Source organism: Macrobrachium rosenbergii, chromosome 56, assembly GCF_040412425.1.
Source record: "Macrobrachium rosenbergii isolate ZJJX-2024 chromosome 56, ASM4041242v1, whole genome shotgun sequence".
Taxonomy (NCBI): Eukaryota; Metazoa; Arthropoda; class Malacostraca; order Decapoda; family Palaemonidae; genus Macrobrachium; species Macrobrachium rosenbergii.
In genome coordinates, this window is record NC_089796.1 from 58,162,025 (window position 1) to 58,184,499 (window position 22,475).

At 39.3% G+C, this 22,475-nt stretch overlaps 1 protein-coding gene across 2 annotated transcripts in view; it reads right to left on the reverse strand.

Moving 5' to 3' along the window:
- The window catches only part of LOC136836407 (uncharacterized), a 229,285-nt gene that overhangs the window by 104,994 nt on the left and 101,816 nt on the right, over window positions 1–22,475 (reverse strand). For both annotated transcript variants that reach the window (XM_067100615.1, XM_067100614.1), the window contains exon 3: window positions 15,624–15,823. In XM_067100615.1, the coding sequence (XP_066956716.1) occupies window positions 15,624–15,823 (200 nt within the window). The remainder of the gene's footprint in view (window positions 1–15,623; window positions 15,824–22,475) is intronic.

Consider the following 22,475-nt stretch of genomic DNA (forward strand, 5'->3'; position numbering starts at 1 on the left):
TCTTTGTCACAAGACTTTATGACCTTGAGATGAGGTTGTTCAGTCGCTACCATTTGATAAAATGAATTCTTTAATGTAATATCAGAGATGTAACTAAGAGTTGTATAAGTGTCATTCTTTGAAAATTACTCTGTTCACCTCGCAGAAAAGTGCTGGCGCAATCTGTATGTGCATGTAATTACAGCACGTTCAGTTGGTGTACTTTACAAGATGCGATGCCTGCATTTTTCAAAGATGATACCCTGTAGAAAGTGTGTATAATTTTTAAGTTTTCGTGTTTTAGGTGTAAAATCAGAATGGAAAATTTGTATTTATATATTTAAGATAAACACGATACAAAAGCAGTACAGTACTTTATTGCAGTATCTCCTCCTCTCTCTCAACTTATTATTCTCTGTACATCATTACCTGTACAGTATATAATTTTAAATTGATTGAATTTTACCTGTACTGTACTACCTTCTACGAACATTATGTACATGTTTTCGATGTTTTATGGAATTGTACTTTGCCTGTGACGTTTTGCCTAGTGACGCAAAGAAAATGGCTTTTACTCTAAGTGACAAAGAAAACGGCATCCCATGAATTAGGATAACATTAGTATAATACGCACCTACTGTAAATGCGCTATTATGAAACTGTGCAGTACTAATTTTTATGTCAACCATTTACTGTATTCCTTTTAAGGGTAATAAGCTAAATTTTAAATAAAATTACATTCTTTAGTTCATTTAAAAGTTAGCTTTTAAAATGAGCATGATTAGGTCATATTTAGTACTTAAACTCTGGAAATAAACATTTATTAGCATTTTTAAAGACCATGCAAACTTTACGCGAAAATTCACCTTGGCACTCGAACCTAACCTCGCGTACTTCGGAGGTATGACTGTATATATGAATTTTTTTTTGCGCTGTCATATATTTCAACATTTATATATGATAATGATACTTTTTTATTTCTGATGGTTGCATACTAAACTTCAGACAATGTCAAAAAAGGAGCCAAAATGAACTTTTAATCTTAAAATTAAGCTGCAGTGATTTTTTGGAAAAAAACTTTTTTTATGCTTCTGCGCTAACTCCCGAACGCCGCCGGCATACGGCAGACACTTTCATAAATAGAGGCTTGGCGTTTAAGGGTTAAGTAATTCTTCAAGTCTGTTAAAGTCATAATTTATTATTGGGTTGGTTGTATAAACTATAAATTACATGGTTATCATTTTTTATTTGTATTCTAATACTAGACAGCTGCAGATCAGTAAAGTTTACAGGTACTTTGTCATAACATACTTTGTTATGTACATATATAGCAGTACCTAAATTTCCTTCTTCCTCTCTAGATGAAGATGCTAAGGTATATTTACCTATTGTTGATATTGTTTTGTTGACATGCTGTAAACATAATATCATAGTTTCGTATTCTTTTAGTAATCGTTGTATTTCTCCAGGTGTAATCTGGTCTGCAGACCATTTACGTTCCATTGTATTATACAGCTATTGAAAATATTTTATTATAGCGGTTGAGTTTTACTCTCTTTTTTTGTATTATCAATTTGGATTTTTTCTTATAATTTACTCACGACATTCATTTGTTTTTCTTCATAATACACCAAGTGTTCAATGCACATGCAACCTTTTCATGGGTACTCAAATCTGTGGTTTCTTTTTTTCCATATTTCATAAAGTTTCTTATAATGTTTGTTAAACCATCTTTTGTTATGTTTGTGTTATTGTTGCACAATGCAATGAAATAATCATTACATCCACAAGAGTTGTCATGTATATTTCTTTCTTTATTTGTTATTGTTGTACCAATTATTGGTGATGTAGTAATCTCTTCTTTGACATGTTCACTATTGTCTAAGGTACAACTGTCTTCCACTACTTTCGTATTTTGAATATCTGCATCCATTGGTTTTACTATTATTTTAGGAGATAATGGTATATTCTTAACTTTTGTTTTTGTTCTTTCTTCATATCTTTGTCTTTGATCTGACCGACATTTCTCTAACAATTGTTGGTTTCTTTGTTTTGCAAATATGTTTCTTTTCCAATGGCCTCTTTATCTTAAATTTCAGTCTATCAGGTCCTCTCCTCTGTTACTTCTGTAGTAGCCCTCTTTGTGTTCCTATTTAGGTTAGTATTTCAAATGAATTTGATAAAATGTTATCCATCATTTTGTACCTGTTTCTTTATTCTTTACCATTTTAATTTTTTTCCCTTGGGCATTAATTTTCTTGGTGATTTACTTTCTGTGCTTTGTTACTTCTATTTCTATGTATTTTTGTTTCATTATTAGTTTCTGTTATTGAAGAGTATGTTTTTAGATGATCTTGCATTCTCCTCACTTTAATTCCAATTTAGCCTTTTGATAGGTCACTCTGTTCATTCTGCAATATTTTCAATTCTGTATTGTGCTATGTAGTACCTACATTCTTTTGGACCTTGCATGATGATCCTGTCCAGTTTACACATTTTGCCTCACTACATTCTCCATTGTGTGGTATGTCTGTCAGATCCACAATAAGCACATACAGGTTCATTTACGACACATTTTTTCGTGTGTCATATTTACTAACCTTGACATTGTAGTGGCTTGGGAACATAACGTCTCAGTTCTCTATTTAGGCTAAAATTTTTATTTTTGAGGTAAATCTGACTCAAATTTTATTTCTTTTTTTTGCAATTCTTAATGCTTTATTATTCTGTTTGTTGGTATTATATATACCCTACAATCTTGGACTTTGGTATATCTCTATTTTAAGAGAGTCCAATAGCATATTTTTATCAACCGTTCTGTCATTATTTTCAGAAATACAATAGTACTGAATGCTGTCTATAGTGTCATGCTTCTTTACTTTTACTTACACTGTCAATACTTTTTATTGATAGATAGTCTTCAGACTGGTTTTTTGTTGTGGCTTCTATAAGCCACGTCCTCATTTTTATTTGTCTAAATGACATTTCTGTCACTGACTGTCTTTTTAATAAGAAGTTTTGCAACTTTAGGCTGATATTTGTTCTTGCTGTCCATGGTTAGAAAAACCTTGATTCAACTTTCACTCCCAAAGAGGGAGTCATGAGCTCAAGGCTGGGTCAAGACGATATTTACTTCTTTTTGATTTGTTGTGCACTGGAGCATAAGGTTCCAGTGTGATTACATTTGGATTCTTTTTTGTTTTTTCCAAAGAAAGGTTGCTACAGGAGGTTCCAGCGATCGTCAACTGTGCTGAGTCACTACCATCAAAGGGCCCAGGGGTACTGGAATCTTTATTTTCACTTGGCATCAAGATTTGAGGGAGGAAAAAAAAAAATTAACCTGAAAACCTTAAAAAGATAATCATCAGCTTTTCGTGGAGTTTTATTCTTCCACCAACGGCATAAGTGAGAACTGACTCCCAAATGTCCGCTCCCTATCCTACCCCAAAGGGTAGGGTCTGGTTCTATGGATGGTTCTATCCATAGAACCAGACGCCCCTGGAATCCATGGTCCAGCCCTAACGAATAGTTCTGCCTTTGAGCTACCAATCTGGTAACTCTCGGGTCTGAACATTATCGGGCGGTTGATGGTCCTACCACAGTTCTCACTATTTAGCTTTGGATATAAACCCATTCTCAGCTATGATATCTTTTCCTTTTTATCAGGTCCAATAAATTTGATTAAAAGTGGAAAATTCCACAAATTTAATCCAAAATAATATGCGATGGTATATGAGACTCTTGGACTCAAACCCAGAAACAAATTCCTGGGGTTCAAGAGCCCTCTCACCACGTCAAGGTGGTCTCATATCGAGGGGGAGTACAGTAAATTGAACAAATTTGTCCTCTGCATGTCGTACAAAGGGTATGTGAATTGTAATATGCCTTGGTCAAACGAGTATTGCAACCTCTCCTACAATACCTAATACTCAATGTGCTAGAGTCTGACATAATTACTAGCTAACAGAGTCGAAATAAAATTGAATCAATCTCCTGAGAGAAAAATAGTCAAAATCAGGAAACGTACTATATAAATTAGTCAAGCAATACAAATCCGAAGGCTACCGAGCTGAAAATACATCAACAAAAGGTAAGACTTTCAAGACGAAAACCAAAATCAAGCTGCTTCTTAACACTGTGTTGCTGTTAAGCCAGCAGAAACAAAAGTGAAGCTCTTGGCTTAGTTGTTTCTCTCTTTCACCCCAAAAGTGGGCGTGGTTAGTCACCTACATAAACAACTACTCCTACCGTGAATTTCAAAATTGAAGCTGCCTTCGAGTTAGAAAATCTTAGCTAAGTAATTACTGGGTAAATTACATATATAAAAGAAGGTCTTCCTGGTAAGATCTTGTAACGAAGCAGAATGAAGAGGCTCGAATGGGGTCCGGAGAGCCACTTCAAAACTACATCCAGATTCCAAGAGATGGTCTCTGCCCCTGGATTTGGAGGCATCGAGGGATTTTATGAGATCAGACAAGTCCTGATTAGCAAACAGATCCATATCTTTGTGGCGAAACACTGAACTCAGCATAGCCCTGTATCCTCTGATCATAGAGGAGGACAGGCCTCTAGATATCCTCAAGTACGGGAGAAATTCAGCAATATCTGCTACAGATGCCTTAGATGATGAGATGTCATGCCTTCTACACCAGGCTCTGAAGATTGTCCACTTGGCTTGATACACTCTGTCAGAAGAGGAGCGTCTACACTTGGCATAGCCAGTCTGAACCCTGTCAGGGCCAGAGTTGACAATCCTTGGTGTTATCGCCTGAAGTGGGGTTGTCTGAGCAGACTTGGTCGCGGTGGTAACAACGTCAGGAAGTCCGTCAGCAGCTTGAGGAGATCCGGGAACCATTCCTGTCATGGCCAGAATGGGGCCATTAGAGTCATCGTGACGCTCATGTGGTTGCGGAACTTGTTGAGAACTTCTTATATCATGCAGAATGACAGGAAAGTGTAGAGATCCTTGTTCAATCAGTCTTATAGCATGGCATCTGTCACCCATGCTAGAGGGTCTGGTACTGGAGAGGAAAAGACTGGTAGATGATGATTCTTGGATGTCGCAAACAGATCTATAAGAGGTCTCCCCACAGCTTCCACAGATCCTCATACACCTGCGGATGAAGAGTCCACTATGTGGGAAGCACCTGACTGTGACGGCTCAACCCGTCCACAAGGACATTGAGCTTGCCCTGGATGAACCACGTCATCAACTTAGTCTGTTTGTGGTCTGCCCATAAAAGGAGGGTTCTCGCTGCTCCACAAAGGGAGAATGAATAAGTCGCCCCCTCTTGCTTCTTCATATAAGTCAGGGCCATAGTATTGTCTGAGTGTACGGTCACTACTTGACTGCGGACTATTGAAGAAAAATGTTGAAGGCCTAGCCGATTTGCCGTCAGCTTCTTGGGGGTGATGTGCCAGTGAATCTGCTCCTAGGATCAAGTTCCTGACACTTCTTGGGTGCCTAGAAGTGTTCCCCAACCCAGATCCGACATGTCTGCATAGAAGTCTAGGTAGGGGTTCAAAGGAAGAAGGGACTTCCCTTCTGAAAGCCTGCTTTCTGACTTCCACCACCGGAGATCCTCCTTGATTTCATGAGATATTGGGAAGACAAGTGTGTCTGGATGAGCTTTCCTGTCCCAGCTGGCCCGCAGATAAAACTGAAGTTCTCATATGTAGCCTTCCTGGGGAAACAAACTGCTCCATGGAGGCTAAGGTACCTAGAAGGCTCATCCATTGGTTTGCCGAACAGGTTTGGCATGCGAGGGACTCATCGACTTTCTTCAGGCATGACTGAACTCTTTTGGGTGACGGAAAACCTGAAAACTCTGAGAGTTTATCACCATCCCCAAATAGAGAATTGTCTGTGATGGAACCAGCTGGGATTTCTGAAGGTTGATTAGCAGACCAACTCTTCTGATAATAAGTGAAGGGTCTTCCGCAGGTCGTTGATGCACCTCTCCTTCGACGGCGATCAATGGAGTCAATTGTCTAAGAAGAGGGAGATGTTTATCCCCATCAGATGAAGCCACTTGGAGAGTGGAGCAAGGACTCTGGTAATAGTGCAGCAGATAATTGCATATTTCATAAGAATCGTTCAGATAGTGAAACAAGCATGAAATTTTGCACAAGTGCTCTTTAAAGTTCTCTATCAGAAAAGGGCGCTGGCCACGCAAAAATTTAATATGGCGGCCAAATTCCAAGATGGCGGCCAGTATCGACAGATTTTGGCTAATTTTTTCACTAGAATGGCATGTATTTGCTTCTAGCAATATGGTAAAGCTCTTCCATACTATTTCTTGTGAATATTATGTTTCTGTAGCTTCCCAGTACAGTTTACCTTTAAATATGGGGGCTATATGGCTGCCAAGAAAAGGCAGAAACAATAATTATAATGAGAAATAATGCCCGTTCAACAATTATCGTTTTAAGCATGGATCTTGGTTTCTGTGGTTTTAGATCCTAATGAGGCCATCTCTTTCGAATAACTCATCAATTTTGAAGGAAAATTAATAAATGTAAAAGAGTGTATGTCTGCACACAACCAGGGCACACTGGTGACATCACTGCTGTGTAACTCAGCATGGGGTTCAGTGCCAGCTAATCCAGCTTTACTAATCCTGTAGTCTTAGACTAGTAGTTGTAGTATAGTTTAGTTTAGTGTCCCAAATGCTTTCTAACAGCCCCAGACCAGCTATAGTTAGATAGCCGCACCTGAATAGACAGGATGTGCCAGCGCCGGGAGAGCCGAGCTAAGGTATGGGGGCTGTACATGATGGTTCATGTACTTACCCGGATGGTGTACAGATCACACAGGACTTAAATGGCACTGGATGAATGATCGGGCTAGGTGTAGGAGACCGAACCTAGTTGAATCCCATACAGGAATGTGTGCTTTGTTTAAGGTGGTAAAGGATAACCCCTCGGCCTTAATCAAAAGTGAAATCATGGCAGAATGTGATGCCAATCCAATATTGAGCAGTAGAAAAACAAACTGAGTTTGTGTTGTCTTTGTCAGAAGGACAAAAGAGGTGAGCACTTGACATCACCTCCAAGTCATCATGTCCTAGACCATGATGGGTACACAATGCTGGCAAGGAACATTCCCATGTTCAGTGAAATTAATGAAATGCCACTGATAATGGATCCAGCAAGGCTGGATGAAGGTGATGGCATAGAGGCCACCTCAGGAAAAAATGCAGCAAAATACCATGAACTGTCGCTTGTTGTTTAACAACACTAAACTGGGACCGTGCAAGAAAGCGACAACCAATGACCAGACCAGCAACACTGAGACTAGTCGTGCAAAACTGCGCCGAACCAGTCATGACAATGAAGTTTGCATTTTCTGTGAGAAAGTGGCACCTGCATCTGATCTCAGACAGGCTAGTACTAAGGGCCTTGACTTGAAATTGCGTGAATGTGCAGAGATACTTAGTGATGGCAAGCTCCTTGCTAAGTTGACTGGTGGGGATGTCATTGCACAGGAGTTTAAGTATCACCATGCCTGTCTTTGTGCCCTCTACAACAGAAAAAGGTCCTACCTGAGGAGCCTTGAGAAAGACCAAGGTAGCACTGAGTCAGAATCAGATGTGTATCCACTAGTTCTGTCAGAACTGATGACATACATTGTTGAAAAAAAAACCTTTGTTCAGATGATCCAGTCACATTTCGGCTGGCAGATATTTGCCACCTCTACCAACAACGTCTGGAACAATTAGGTGTAGAGTCACCAAGTGTAAATTCCACGAGACTCAAAGACAAACTTCAGGCAGAAATTCCAGAACTTGAGGCTCATAAATCTGGCAGAGATGTATTACTTGCATTTCAAAAGGATGGGGAAAAGCACTTGCTCAATCATCTGATCTTTCAGAGGCAGTTATCATTGCTAAAGCAGCAAATATTCTCAGAAAGTCTATACTTGATCATCAGTCACGGTTTGATGGCACATTTTCTGGAGGCTTGTGTACGAAATTCTGTGCCTCCTCCTGCTCCAGTTTGTAGGGATGGTTGAGCATGGGGCTGACATCAAGTCACAGTTACGATTTGGAGCATCAAAGTCAGACCAGGCCATTGCACAGCTCATGCAGTTCAACTGCTACCCCCGATACAAAGAGGGAGCAACAACTCATAGACAAGACAGAGTTGTTCCAGTTCCTGGCAGACAAAGTTGCCCAGATGTCTGCCACAAATGTTGTCATTGCCACGAAAGGGTCTGCTTGTCCTCAGCACTCATGAGGCTAGTCTTCAGGGACTGGAAAAGTGCTCTCATGAGGAAGCTGACACCCGATCTTTCTCCATGCCAAATATGCCACAGAACATGGAGCCAAGACCATCACGGTTAAAGCAAATGACACAGATGTTCTTGTCGTTGCAGTCAGTGCTTTCTCCACTCTCCACAATCTAGGCTAGAGAAGCTATGGGTGGCATTTGGCCAAGGCCAGAGCCTGCGCTGGATTGCTGTGCATGACCTGTGCAACTCTCTGGGCAAGGAGAAGGTGAATGGCATGCTCTTCTTCCATGCATTCACAGGCTGTGATGCAGTGTCAGCCTTCCGGAGCAAGGGCAAGAAGACCGCCTGGCAGACATGGAACATCTTTCCAGAGGCCTCCACTGTGTTCTCCAAACTGAGTCACTACCCTCTCAGAGTGGAAGAGAGTGACCTGAAGGTCCTGGAGAGGTTTGTCATACTTATGTATGAAAGATCCAGCACTGCTGGCACTGTGGGATGAGGCTAGACTTGATATGTTTGCCAGAAAACAAAGGGCATATGAGGCCATTCCACCAACCAGGGGGAGCTCTCCTCCAACACACCAAGCGTGCTGCGCACCAGGCTGGTTGTGTGTGGGGCAGGCCACCCAGTGTCAGCCACAGCCAGAGAACCCTGCTGAGTGGGGATGGCAAAAGTCTGGTGAAGCATGGCAAGTCCTCTGACAACCAACTCGCCCTTAGCCAAGAGTTGCCAACAGCTTACCAAATGTGGATGCAAAGCAGGCTGTCGGGAAAGGGGTGCTACAAGTTGGGTCTTCCCTGCACAGCTCTGTGCACTTGCAAATGTGAAGTCTAGATAAATATTGCCCTCTCTTCAGTAGATAATCTAGCTTGAGCATCCAACGTGTCATGCTATGCCTACCTTTCTTATCCTCGAATTTTTCAAAGGTGTAGGTTGAGAGACCTATACATAGATTGGTTGCGTTTAGTCCGTATTTCTTCTTTTCTTTTTATGGTTACAGTCTTAGACACAATGTTGTATGTGACCATACCATTACTATTTCAGTTGAAAATAGCATATTAGTTAAACTGTCTGATCACATGAATATACCATTAAATAAAAACAGTTGGTCTCTATGTTCGCTAGCGTGTGGATAGAAAAAAAAAAACTTTTATGGCAAAACCATTTTGTACGCCATCTTGGTTACAATTCATTTAGTAAGGGTTTTCAATAAAATGTGTGGTATGGAACATTTTTATAACCTAAAAGTCAAGGTTTAAAAAAACTGGCATATTCCATCCAATAGATGCTCCCAAACCAGTGAATCTCCAACATACATGGCGGCCATTTTGAAAAATAGCCGCCATCTTGGATTTTCAGGTGGCCAGCGCCCTTTTCTAAGAGAGCGTAGTCTTAGGAATGTTTGTGCCAAATTTCATGCTTGTTTCACTATCTGAACGATTTTTACAGCAATCTGCTGCACTATAAACACTTGCGGAGCGGTCGAAAGGCTGAAACATAAGGCCCAAAACTGGTACACTCTGTTGCAAAACACAGAACGTAGATATTTCCTGGATTCTGGATGTAGAGGAATGTGGAAATAGGCATCTTGCACATCTATAGTAGTCATCCAGTCGCCCAGGTGAATGGCTGACATGACAGAGTGACTTGTTTCCATCTTGAATTTTGTCTTTTTGACAAAAAAATTCAAGGTGCTTATGTCTAGTACTGGCCTCCAACCCCGATGCCTTGGGGACTACGAAGCGACGGTTGTAAAAACCATCCGACCGGATTTCTTCAACTTCCTCAACAGCTGTCTCCTTGAGGAGGGTTGACACTTCATTGCAGAGGGCCAAATACTTCTCGGATCCAACCGAGTAAGTGGTCAATGTGATAGGAGTGTTCATTAATGGGGGCTTCTCCCTGAATGGGATGGAGTAGCCCTGTTTCAGCACTGACACAATTCACTCCTCCGCTCATCTTGTGCTCTACCTCCCCCAGTAAAGGAGGAGCCTAACTCCTACTGGCACATGGAGGAAAGGATCCTCACTTCTGAGGAGCAGGCTTGGAAGACGGATTCTTAAAAGGTCAGGACAAGAAGCGCAGATTCGTCCTATGCCTAGACTGGGCTCTGGGTCTGCTCCACTTCAGCCTCTGCCCTTTCAAGGTGGCAGACCCAGAGCCCAGTCTAGGCATAGGACGAACCTGGTACTTGTCGATGGAGTCTCCCTGGGATATCTAGACGAGCGAGCTAAAAGGTCCTGTGCACTTTTCTTCTGAAGTTCCAAAGAAATGTCGCTGACAGTAGACTGAGGGAAGAGGTGCTGGAGATCGAGAGGAGAATACAATAGGGCAGACTTCTGAGAAGCAGCGACACTCTTCATAGTGAACGAGCACCTGAGCTCTCTCTTCTTCAAAACTCCCATCGTGTAGAGAGAGGCTAACTCCTGAGAGCCATCTCTGATGTCCCTATCTGTGCATGACAGGACATTCAGCCAATCCGATGTGACTTCCTCAAGGAGCAATGAGCAATTCTTTATCTTGTGGGGCTAAGGCCCCCACCGACCAGTTTAAAAAGCTTAAAACTTCAAACATCCAAACAAATTCTTCCAAAGGTGGTCAAGTTCTGTAGGGGAGAACATCATCTTAGCGGTGGTAAAGGCTGACCTCCTAGATGAGTCAATAAGTCCAGGGAAGTCCCCCTGGGAGGAGGTAGCCACTTCCAGTGAGGGAGCTTCTCCGGTCTCATACGAAGAATACCTCAAGCGCGCAAGGCAAGAGGGAGGATAGCTGATGGAAGACTTCCTGTGCTCTCTCTTCTCCGAGAGCCAGCTGTCCAGATCATTGACAGCCTTCCTAGCGGAAGATGACAGCACCATCTTCCGGAACCTGGAGGAATTGGAAGGCTTGTCACTGATGAAAAACGTCGAAGCAGGGGAGGTCGGGGCTGGAGGCGGGAAAAATCCTGGAAAGTTCTGCAGCAAGTACATCACTAAAGCTGCATAGGCTGTCGGAGGGGAGCCCTGACCCACATCACCAATTTCACCTTCATCCTCTGATGAAAAGGGGGATAGAAGCAAATCTTGAGGGGCCTGGGCCAAAGAAGAAGGCTCTCTCTTGAGCAAATTTAAGATGTCCACCAGCTGAAGCTGAATGGGAGCTAGCAATACGTCCATTGTGTCTGCGGAAGGTGTCTGAGCTGGAGTCTTGGGCATTGAAGGGCACTCGGATACTGAAGGGCACTCAAGCATTGATGGGTACTCAGGGATAACTGGGGGAATGGGTGCTAAAGGGTGCTCAGGCAGTAACGGGCGCTCAGGGACTACCAAGAGTCCAGGCGTTGCTGGGAGATTGGTTGCTCTTGGGAGCTTGGGTGCTACTGGGCGCTCGTGAAACGACGAGGAGTGTCTCAAGAGGAGAAGAATGCTTGGGCTCACGCACAGGATACACTGGAGAAAAGCATTCTGGGGAATCCCAGAAACTACAAGGAGCCTGCTGCGGGGGTTCCCCAAATTTCTTGTAAGGCACTGGAGGGGAGGAGACCATGTCTGGCGCTGGCTTTTCAGTGGCCGCGATTCATCACTGAAGCACCAGTGGCGCCTATTCTTGGGGCTGGGGGGCTGGAAGCCTTGGAACTCGAGGATAGCCTACTCACTTCTATTCGGATGCCTTTCCAATGGCTATCCTTTGCTGCGACGTGGGAGGTTGCAACAGGTCCGACAGAGGTCACAACTGCCCGTGGGCAGACCCCACCAACCAACCCTTGGGCCTCCGGTATGACTGCTCCCAGGTGTAGGGGAGTATGCCAGTGACCTTTGCCTAGGAGCGTCGGCGGGACGAGCAGCCACCACTTCCACTGACACTTCACTAACACTAGCACTTTTTCCACTTTGTCCATAAGGACATACACTGCAGCACCCAAATGGGTCACAATATCCACAATTAACCCCGTTCTGACATCAAAATTACGTACGAGTTTCGACTTGAGACTGGCAAGGCGATCAGGCTTAGAAGCGAGGAAGCTGTGTAAAGGAGTAGGCTAAATAGTCAGAGAAATGGGAACGGGTGACACAGAGGGAGCAAGTAAAAGTAATACAGGAATACCGCCATCAGCAGAACTAACTACGGTCTTGCTATCTACTGTCTGTTTTTCAGCTCTACTGGCCGCCTTACGTTTCCTGTCTTTGACTAATTTTGCTAAATGAGACACCAAAACCTTCCATTTCCCAGCATCCCACTCTGAACATTTACCACATGTTCAGTCAACTAAAAACCTTCCATTTCCTAGCATCCCACTTTGACCATTATCACATGTTCAGTCAACTAAACACTCTTGTCCCCTACATTCTACACGCATAGAGTGAGAGTCATATTTCTCTTTGGTGAGCCTAGTATTGCAGCCTTTGCTGCAATAGCGTAGGCTAGCAACACTAGAGTCAGACATACTAGGTAAAGTCTAAGAAGTCAACAACCGAGTTATAATGGAAGTCAAATTGAAGAAAAAACGTGGAGCGTGTGAATGTCCGGGGTACACCCAATTTGCCGCCAAAAAAATGCTATAGAAAATGCAATGAAAATAGCTCCTTATGTGTTTGATCTTTATAAAAAAATCACTGCTGTATTTGGTGGTGCAATGGAAAAAAAAAAAAGCAACAGAAAAACTACTAACGGTAAGGGGACCCTGTTGGAAACTGGGGTTTTGGGTGGGGGGAAGCAACAGATGGGTTTCATGCCGCCTGTAACATACAGAATTCCCGATTTTCTGACCCGCTAGTCTGCGCAGAAGAGGTTGACCTGCTACGCTACATGCGTGAGGCTGACCCGCTACACTGCATACAGGAGGCTGACTCGATACTCTGCGCACAAAATGTTGTCCCGCCACTCTACTTACAACAGGCTACAACATTCAGGTAGTGTACCCTGATGCACCTACGGACACCGCTACAAGTAGCTACATAAGAAACAATGGTTAGGCTACTCCCTACCTACATTAGAAATATTGTAGGTAAAATTATACTTTACACCCGGACTGCCTCTCCGGCTACACACGATATTTTTCTTGCTTACTCTGATGGCTTTTGCAAGTCTCATACCATTACTTTTTTTTGGAAATCATTAGTTTTTTACTTTTTTTAAAGTCGGTCATTGTTCGGAAGCCTCCAGCCAGCATATAAAGTCATTTTGTCTTGTTAGCTTTCTTGTTTTCTGATGTTATTATCTTCGGCATTTTCTTTCCTTGTCCAGTCGACCATGATCAGTTGCCTTTTTTAATAATTCTTGACTGTTTGCCATAAGCAATACTTTGCCCACAACACAAAGCCTTCATTGTAGTGCCTACAGCATTGCAATATGGTGCTGTGTATGAAGTCAACATAAGTTACAGAAAATTTTAGTTCTGATTTTACATTTTTCTCTATGTAAAGAACAAATTTTTGTATTTGTGTAGGAAAAAAAAAAGAGTGGTTTGCTTTTTTTGAGTGTGTATTTTTAAATGTTAAAATGTTTATTCTATTCAGGTAAAATAGGAAAATGAAAGCGATACACATCATTTGTACAGTACACCTATCAAATTGTGCATTGTGTACAGGGGAAAAAAATGTTTGCTGTTTTTCTGTACAAGTTTTTCAAGTGTTATACTGCAGAGTACTTTTCCATATGTTTGGGCAAAATAGGAAAATGAAAGTGATACCCATCTTATTTGGTACTGTATTATACTGTAGAGTATATACAGCTACATATGAGAGAAAAAATGAAGTTCACTTTTTTTTCACAGTGTACTTATACAATATACATTCTTTACAAATATGTGAAAATAAACTAGCTAACTGCCTTTTACACCAAGTTTTCAGTTTAAAGTGTGATGGTTGTTGTTTATAGCGTATTTAGTGTTTAAAGTTATGCAATATAAGAGTAAGGGTAAGTTGCCATTTCACACCTGTAGAGTTTCATTTGACCTTATCTGGATTTTCACCTTATCCAGTAGGGCCTTGGCTCTGTTAGTCTGGATAATTCAAGGACTACTGTAGCTCTAACTTTTTACTCATTTTAACAGGAGCTGATGTAATAGTGAAAAAAATGGTACCAATCAACAGAGCAATCATTGGCAAAAAGAAGTTGGCAAAGTGGAGCAACACAAACTATGAACTGCTTAAAAAGCTGAAGAAGAATCATCTGAATCATGGTTGAAATCTGTAAAATCTTAAGGGAGAACTGAGGCTGTAGAAAATAGTAAATCTGCAGACTGAGACAGTGAGGCAATAGACGCCTGAGACCGTGACGTACCCAGGTCCTGTAGCTATGAAGTCACAGGATGTGAAAGGGAAGCTCCATACTGCTGGGAGGAAGCAGGTGACTCACAACACAGCTGGGAGGGAGACTGTTGGATTGGAGGAGGCAGAGGGTCCTCTCATCATGTCCCCATAGTAGACAACTACCCCACCTTGCACTTCCACAACAAATCCACATGAGATAAATAATTGACTAAAAGAAGACCCTGCTGAGATGACAGCTGGATCTGTATGCACAGTAATAAAAGTGGCATAGGAGGAAAAGCCACTAATACAGATAGGTGCAGTTGTCAAAAAGTGACAAACATGAAGCAATTGAGGGGAGAACTGAGTAAGAGGAAGGTTATGTCAGAAACGGAAGGAATAAATGATGACGCAGGACAATTAAGTGACTGAACCATTGAAGTACTGATGCATGGTTCAGAAACTACTGAAGTAACTGGAATACTATGTCTATAATCCCTAGATAACTCCACCAAGTCACACAAATTAACTGTCACTCTCACCACATGAGGATTAATGTGTGAGCCGGTCATGAGTGCTTAACTACTGCATAAACTGTTCAGAGAACATGTCAAATTTGAGAAGGTAAACCGCTGAAAGATAGGTGGCAAAAGGCACAGACCTCTGCCTTGAATCACACCTTGGTTCCCTAGCAGAGGAGAATACCTCACAAAATTATTCATCCTCATCACACCACTTCTTACATTCTCACACTGAGAAAAAAATAAAATAAAATTACACTCATTACCCCTTCTGGTAACACCAGCGTGACCACAATGTCCCACCAAATACATCCGGTTTACACAAAACTCATTTGTACAGAACTTAATGCTTCTATCTCTGCTTGCAAAACAGAAAACAAGCACAATACTGTACATGAGAAAAACAGCAAGAAATAGTAAATATTATTACAGCCAATTCAGACCTATGTACAAGGGCACAGCATGAACAATGCTGACAAGAACACAAACATTCCAGTGCCACCTGGTGGGAAAAAAGGTGATTACAGTGTCCATCAAAGTCAGCCAAGAGAAATTTACTTTTCCCCCATATCTGAATGCCGCACCATACCTAGTGGTGTGAAGATGTAAGCTAACTTTAACAGCGGTCAAGTTTCATCCCAAATCATTTTAAATTCTTACCTCCGGCCTTTGGATGGAACTGAAGGCATCAATATTGGGCGACCCAACATAGCTCCTGGAGTATACAAATTACTATTTTTGTCAGATGAGAAAAATGATTTATTCTGCAGAGCAGGGGGAAGATCACTTGCAATTTTCAAGTCCTTAACTGTCTCTGAAGCTTCATATTCACCAGCACTCTGAAATGCAACTTGCTGGCCCTGTGGTAAGAATAATGCAAAGCTATGATAAGAGTATATAAGAATGTTAAAATCTGACTGATACCTATATAATTTCAAATTTTTGCAATACCCTGGAGGAACACAGCAATTTATGAAATACATGATTATACAGATGAAAAATGAACATGATGATAAAATTATTTGGACACTTACCTACTGTTTAAAGTCAGCTTAAATCCCCATGCCACTAGGTGCAATTAGCATTCAAAATAAACAAAATAACGCTTGGCTAACACACTTAGGACTGTATATAATCACCTGTTTTCTGGTGGCATTAGAATGTTCACATTCTTGTCAAAATTCTTCATGATTACCCACTAAGATGTGTAGAGGCTGGGTGGATTTCCACTTTACCAATAGGTAAATATCCAAATAATTTTTATCACATTGTTATAAATACTTAATTCAAGATTTATTTTTTAAATACTTACCTCTCCATTATATAGCTTTTATTTCCGTGCCAGCGAGAGTTCAACATATTAAAACAAAAAATGAGAACACTCAGTTTTCTATGAATAGCCTTCTTCTATCCATCTACTTCCTCCACCCCTTAACAAGGGACTAGTAGGTACAAACACCCATAGCCTTCAGTCTACTTCTGTCCACTTTGAATGTGGGGAGGTAGGGAGGGCAGTTTATAATTTATAATGGAGAGGTAAGTACTTAAAATATAAATCTTAAATTAGGTATCTATATTTTTTAAATGAACCTTACCTCTCCATTATATAGCTGATTCCCACATTTGAAACAGGTGGGCAAAGTGAAAATCAGCAAATCCCTAATGGCTACTTAGTAACAAAGTATTTGTGCAAAAGTGTTTGTTCTACCCAGTGAATTCAATCCATATGCTATTAATGTCGCCTTAGGAGGATTGTCACTCAGGTATACCTAAGATCCTTATCATGAAGATAGCTGAGGTCTCCTTGGAGGATGCCCCCTTCAGCAGGAGGAGGAGTAGGGATACTGTGCCAAAACCCTGCAGAGCCAATAATGGATAACTAACAAGTGCATAGCCTATGTACCAAAAAGGTATACAGTACTTCTAATACTCAATACTGAATACCTATAAGCTTTCCAAAAATCACAAACAGGTTTAAAAGGCAGTAGACCAAAAAAGCCTACCTATCGATTCAGGACATAATATCCCCTGCATAAACCAGAGGACCTAATGCTCTGCAATAATTGTATTTAATCTCCGCACCATGAAGATAAGCCACAGCAAGTACTGCACAAGACTACCTTGCCAATGAGTGACTTCAATATCTTATTCAAGGACACTGAAATTTAAAAGTTGTAGCCATTGCTCATATGTCCAGTGGCTTACCTTCCATTAAGGATAGAAATTACCATGAAAATCGTTAACCAAAGACCCAATGAAAAGGACATTGCACTTTACTCTTAGGAAACTCCGGGTTCCTTATCACTCAAGACAGAACCTTTACATCAGGTTTAATTCTGTTAGCGCAATTCCAACATTCCTTACAGACAGTACTGCACCCCCAGGGGGTCAAGTTCCTCAAGCCCTAATGACTCCAGGCTAGGTAAAGATACTGCTGTAGGTAAGGGCCTAGCCCAACACTGTACTTAACCCTTAAACGCCGAGCCTCTATTTACAAAAGTGTCTGTCGTATCCCGGCGGCATTCGGGAGTTAGCGCCGAAGCGGAAAAAAAGTTTTTTTCAAAAAAATCACAGCACGCTTAGTTTTTAAGATTAAGAGTTCATTTTTGGCTCCTTTTTTGTCACTGCCTGAAGTTTAGTATGCAACCATCAGAAATGAAAAAAAATCAATATCATATATAAATATTGAAATATATGACAGCAAAAAAAAAAAAATTTCATATATAATTGTATACATCGCACTGTGAGCAAAATGTTAAAAAACTAACGAGTTATTTTTTTGCATTATTGTACACTAAATTGCGATGATTTTAGTATATAAAAAATTGTAACGATCAAGCAACACAGAGAAAATATTATCAAAATGATGCATAAATTCGTAACACGCTGGATGTAAAAAAAGTTTTTTTTTTTTAAATTCACTACATAAATCGAAATATTAGTACAAAGAGACTTCCTATTTGTTGCAAAATGAAGGTAACTGATTGAATATTACTAGAATGTAAGTATTTTAGCTTACAATTGCACTTTTTCGACCATTTCAATCAAGTTAAAGTTGACTGAAGGTAGAATTTTTTCTATTTATCGTGATTTATATGAAAATATTTCAAAACTGATAAAAGCTACAACCATGAGTTATTTTGTTGTATTCTACATGAAATTGGCACACATTTTCATATATAAAACTTTATGTAACGACTAATATAAAAACGGCGCAAACATACGACAAAGTGACAAAGAATTTCCGAGATGTTCGCCGAAAGTTGCCGGACGAAGAAAAAGTTTTTCAAAAAATTCACCCAAATCAAAAATATTGTGCTAGAGGACTTCCTGTTTGTTGCAAAAATGGAGTACATGATTGAATATTACTAGAATGTAAGAGTTTTAGCTTACAATTGCGTTTTTCACCATTCAGTCAAGTTAAAGTTGATGAAGGGTTGAAATTTTGCACATAATGATTTGTATGAAAATATTTCAAAACTAATAAAAGCTACAACCATGAATTATTTTTTTGTTGTATTCTAAATAAAATTGCGCACATTTTCATATATAAAACTTTATGTAATGACTAATATAAAACGATGCAAATATTACGACAAGTGACGAACGAATTTCTGAGATGTTCGGCTGAGTTACCGCACGCTGACATAAGGAAAAAGTTTTTTTTTTCAAAAATTCACCATAAATCGAAATACGCAAGAGACTTCCAATTTGCTTGCAAAAATGAAGGTAAATGATTGAATATTACTAGAATGTAAGAGTTTTAGCTATAATTGTGTTTTCGGACCATTTCGGTCGAGTAAAAGTTGACAAAGGTTGAAATTTTTTGGCAATTATAAGATTTATACGAAAATATATAAAACTGATAAAAGATACAACCATAGTTGTCTTTGTTGTATTTTACATGAAATTGCACACATTTTCATATACAAAAACTTTATGTAACGGCTAATATAAAACGGTGCAAAATTACAAAAAAAATGACGAAAGAATTTCTTGAAATTTTCAAGCTGAGTTAACGCATGGATGTATGAAAATTTTTTTCAAAATTCACCATAAATCAAAAATTGTACTAGAGACTTCAATTTGTTGGCAAAATGAAGGTAAATGGATTGAATATTACTAGTATGTAAGAGTTTTAGCTTACACTTGTGTTTTTGACCATTTTGGTCAGAGCTGCTGACCAAAGGTTGAAATTTTGGCACTTATCGTGATTTATATGAAAATATCAAACTGATAAAGATACAACCAAGGGTTGTCTTTTGTTGTATTTTACATGAAATTGCGCATTTTCAAATATAAAAACTTTATGTAACGACTAATATAAAACGGTGCAAAATACAACAAAAATGACGAAAGAATTTCTGAAATTTTCGGCTGAGTTACCGTATGGACTAAAGGAATAAGTTTTTTTCAAAAATTCACCATAAATCAAAAATTGTGCAGAGACTTCCAATTTATTGCAAAAATGAAGGTAAATGATTGAATATTACTAGAATGTAAGAGTTTTAGCTTACAATTGTTTTTTCGACCATTTCGGTCAGTCAAAGTTGACCGAGAAGGTTGAAATTTTTTGTAGATCGACGCATGCCTGGCCGCTCGTCACCCATTGTGACAATTTTAGTCAACTTACGATCAGACGTCCAGTCAGGCGTTGGGTTAAATATAGGTACCATTTTTTTCCTGAATTTTTCCCACTTTTTGGTATGAGAAATTATTAGAGAGATATGATACATATTTTTTCCATGAAATGATTCTTCCTTGCATTACTTCTTAAACTTTGCAGATATTTTGTTATATGAGTTTCAATGGTATAAATTTCTAATAATTATTACAAAGTTAGCTTTTTGTAAGGTTCCTTCTAATATCGGTAATGTTTTGTTTATTTTACTGAATTTTCTATTCAAATTATTTAATCGTCTTCCAATTTAGTGTTTTATTTATATTAATTCTGCTAGTTTTTCTGACCAACATGGGACTTTGTGTTTTGGTGGATGAGATTTGGATTTTGGTACAGTCATACTCCGAGCTTACGAGTTAGGTTCCAGAACCCTCCGCAGGGTGAATTTTCAGTCAAGTTTGGCATGGTCTCTAAAAATGCTAATAAATGCCTGTTTCTAAAGTTTAAACACTAAATATGACCCTAATCATGCTCTAAATTATTAAGTTAATTTGAAATGAAATTAAAGTTACTGTAATTTCATTTAAAAAGTCAACTTAACACATTACCCTAAAAAGAGAAATAAATGGTTGACAAAAAACTTAGATTTGGAAGAGAATTTCTCTCTCTCTCTCTCTAACTGATCTATTTTTAATCGTCTCAACCTCTTTTGAACAACTTTATTCTTTCTTTCTCTTTGTTCTGAAATGCTTTTTTGAACAAATAGTTTTATTTGAGCTAATACAACTCTTAGTTATCATGTCTCTGTGTTTTGCAAAATTTTTAAAAGCGTATTTACACTTCATTAGACAATGCAGGGTCAAATTAGATCAATTTAAACTGCCCACTGTACAGGTCTACTGAGAATTAACAAATTGTAAAAATGTGATCGCTAACTATGAGAGAGAGAGAGAGAGAGAGAAGAGAGAGAGAGAGAGAGAGAGAGAGAGATAGAGAGAGAGAGAGAGAGAAGAGGAGATTGTCCTTGAGCATGGATTTAGAGAATAACAATTACTATGGAGAGAGAGAGAGAGAATAACACACGAGATTAGAGAGAGAGAGAGAGATTTGTCCCATTTGAAATATCAATATTATATATGAATTATTACAGAGAGAGTTGGAGAGATAGAGAGAGAGAGAGAGAGAGAGAGAGAGAGAGAGAGAGAGAGGAGAGAGAGAGAGAGAGAGTTATTCTTACGTTAGATATCAAAAGATGGAAATTCAGTATTACACTAATAAATGAAATTAAAGTTATTGTAATTTCATTTAAACGTTAGCTTAATACATTACCCTTAAAAAAAGATATAAATGGTGTGACTCTCTCCCCCATTCCATCAGTCTATTTTTAGAAGTCTCCTCAACCTCGTTTTAAAAAACTTCTTTATTCTGTCACTTTCTCTTTCTCTGAAATGCTCTATGTCTCTGTGTTTTACAATGGCACATTTACAGTTTGTAAACGGTACAGGTAAAATTAGATAATTTCTAAGTTATCTACTGTACAGTTAAAGACATACAGAGATACACTGCTGTAATACATAGGTTGGCTGACTTCGAACGAGAGAGAGAGAGAGAGAGAGAGAGAGAGAGAGAGAGAGAGAGAGAGAGAGAGAGAGAGTCCTTATCCTTACTTACTTACTTACGAGAGAGAGAAGATAGAGAGAGAGAGAGAGAGAGAGAGAGAGAGAGAGAGAGAGAGAGGACCTGATTACAACACTCCTTGTCATGTTAACCCTAAATGCCTACTGGACGTAATCAATGCCGACTAAAATTATCTGTTAAGGTGCCAAGGGGACGATCGACGTGACTACAAAAATTTCAACCTTCGGTCATCTTTGACCTGACCAGAAATGGTCGAAAAACACAATTGTAGCTAAAACTCTACATTCTAGTAATATTAATCATTTACCTTCATTTTGCAACAAACTGGAAGTCTCTAGCACAATATTTTCGATTTATGGTGAATTTTTTGAAAAAAATTTATCCTTACATCCGCTCAGTAACTCTGAAAATTTCAAAATTCTTTCATTTTGTCGTAATTTTGCAGTTTTATATTAGCCGTTACATAAAAGTTTTATATATGAAAATGTGCGCAATTTCATGTAAAATACAACAAAATACAACCCATGCTTGTAGCTTTATCAGTTTGGAAATATTTTCATATAAATCTTGATAACTGCCAAATTTCAACCTTCAACAACTTTGACTCGACCAAATGGTAAAAAACACAATTGTAAGCTAAAACTCTACATTCTAGTAATATTCAATCATTTTCCTTCATTTTGCAACAAATTAGAAAGTCTCTAGCACGATATTTCGATTTATGATGAATTTGAAAAACTTTTTCCTTATGTCCGCCCAGAAATTCTTTCAATATGTTGTCGTAATGTTTGCAACGTTTATATTAGTCATTACATAAAGTTTCATATATGGAAATGTGCAATTTCATGTAGAATACAACAGAAAATAACAAGGTTATTGTAGCTTTTATCAGTTTTGAAATATTTTCCATAAATCACGATAACTGCCAAAATTTCAACTTCGGTCAACTTTGACTGACCAAATGGTAAAAACGCAATTATAAGCTAAAACTTTATACTCTAGTAATATTCAATCATTTACCTTCATTTGCAACAAACTGGAAGTCTCTAGCACAATATTTCGATTTGTGGTGAATTTCTGGAAAAAATTTTTCCTTACGCCTGCGCGTGGTAACTCGGCGAATATCTCAGAAATTCTTTAAATCACGTTGTCGTACTGTTTGCATCGTTTTACATTAGTCGTTACATAAACTTTTATATATGAAAATGCGCAATTTCATGGTAAAAATACAACAAGAAAATAATTCATGGTTG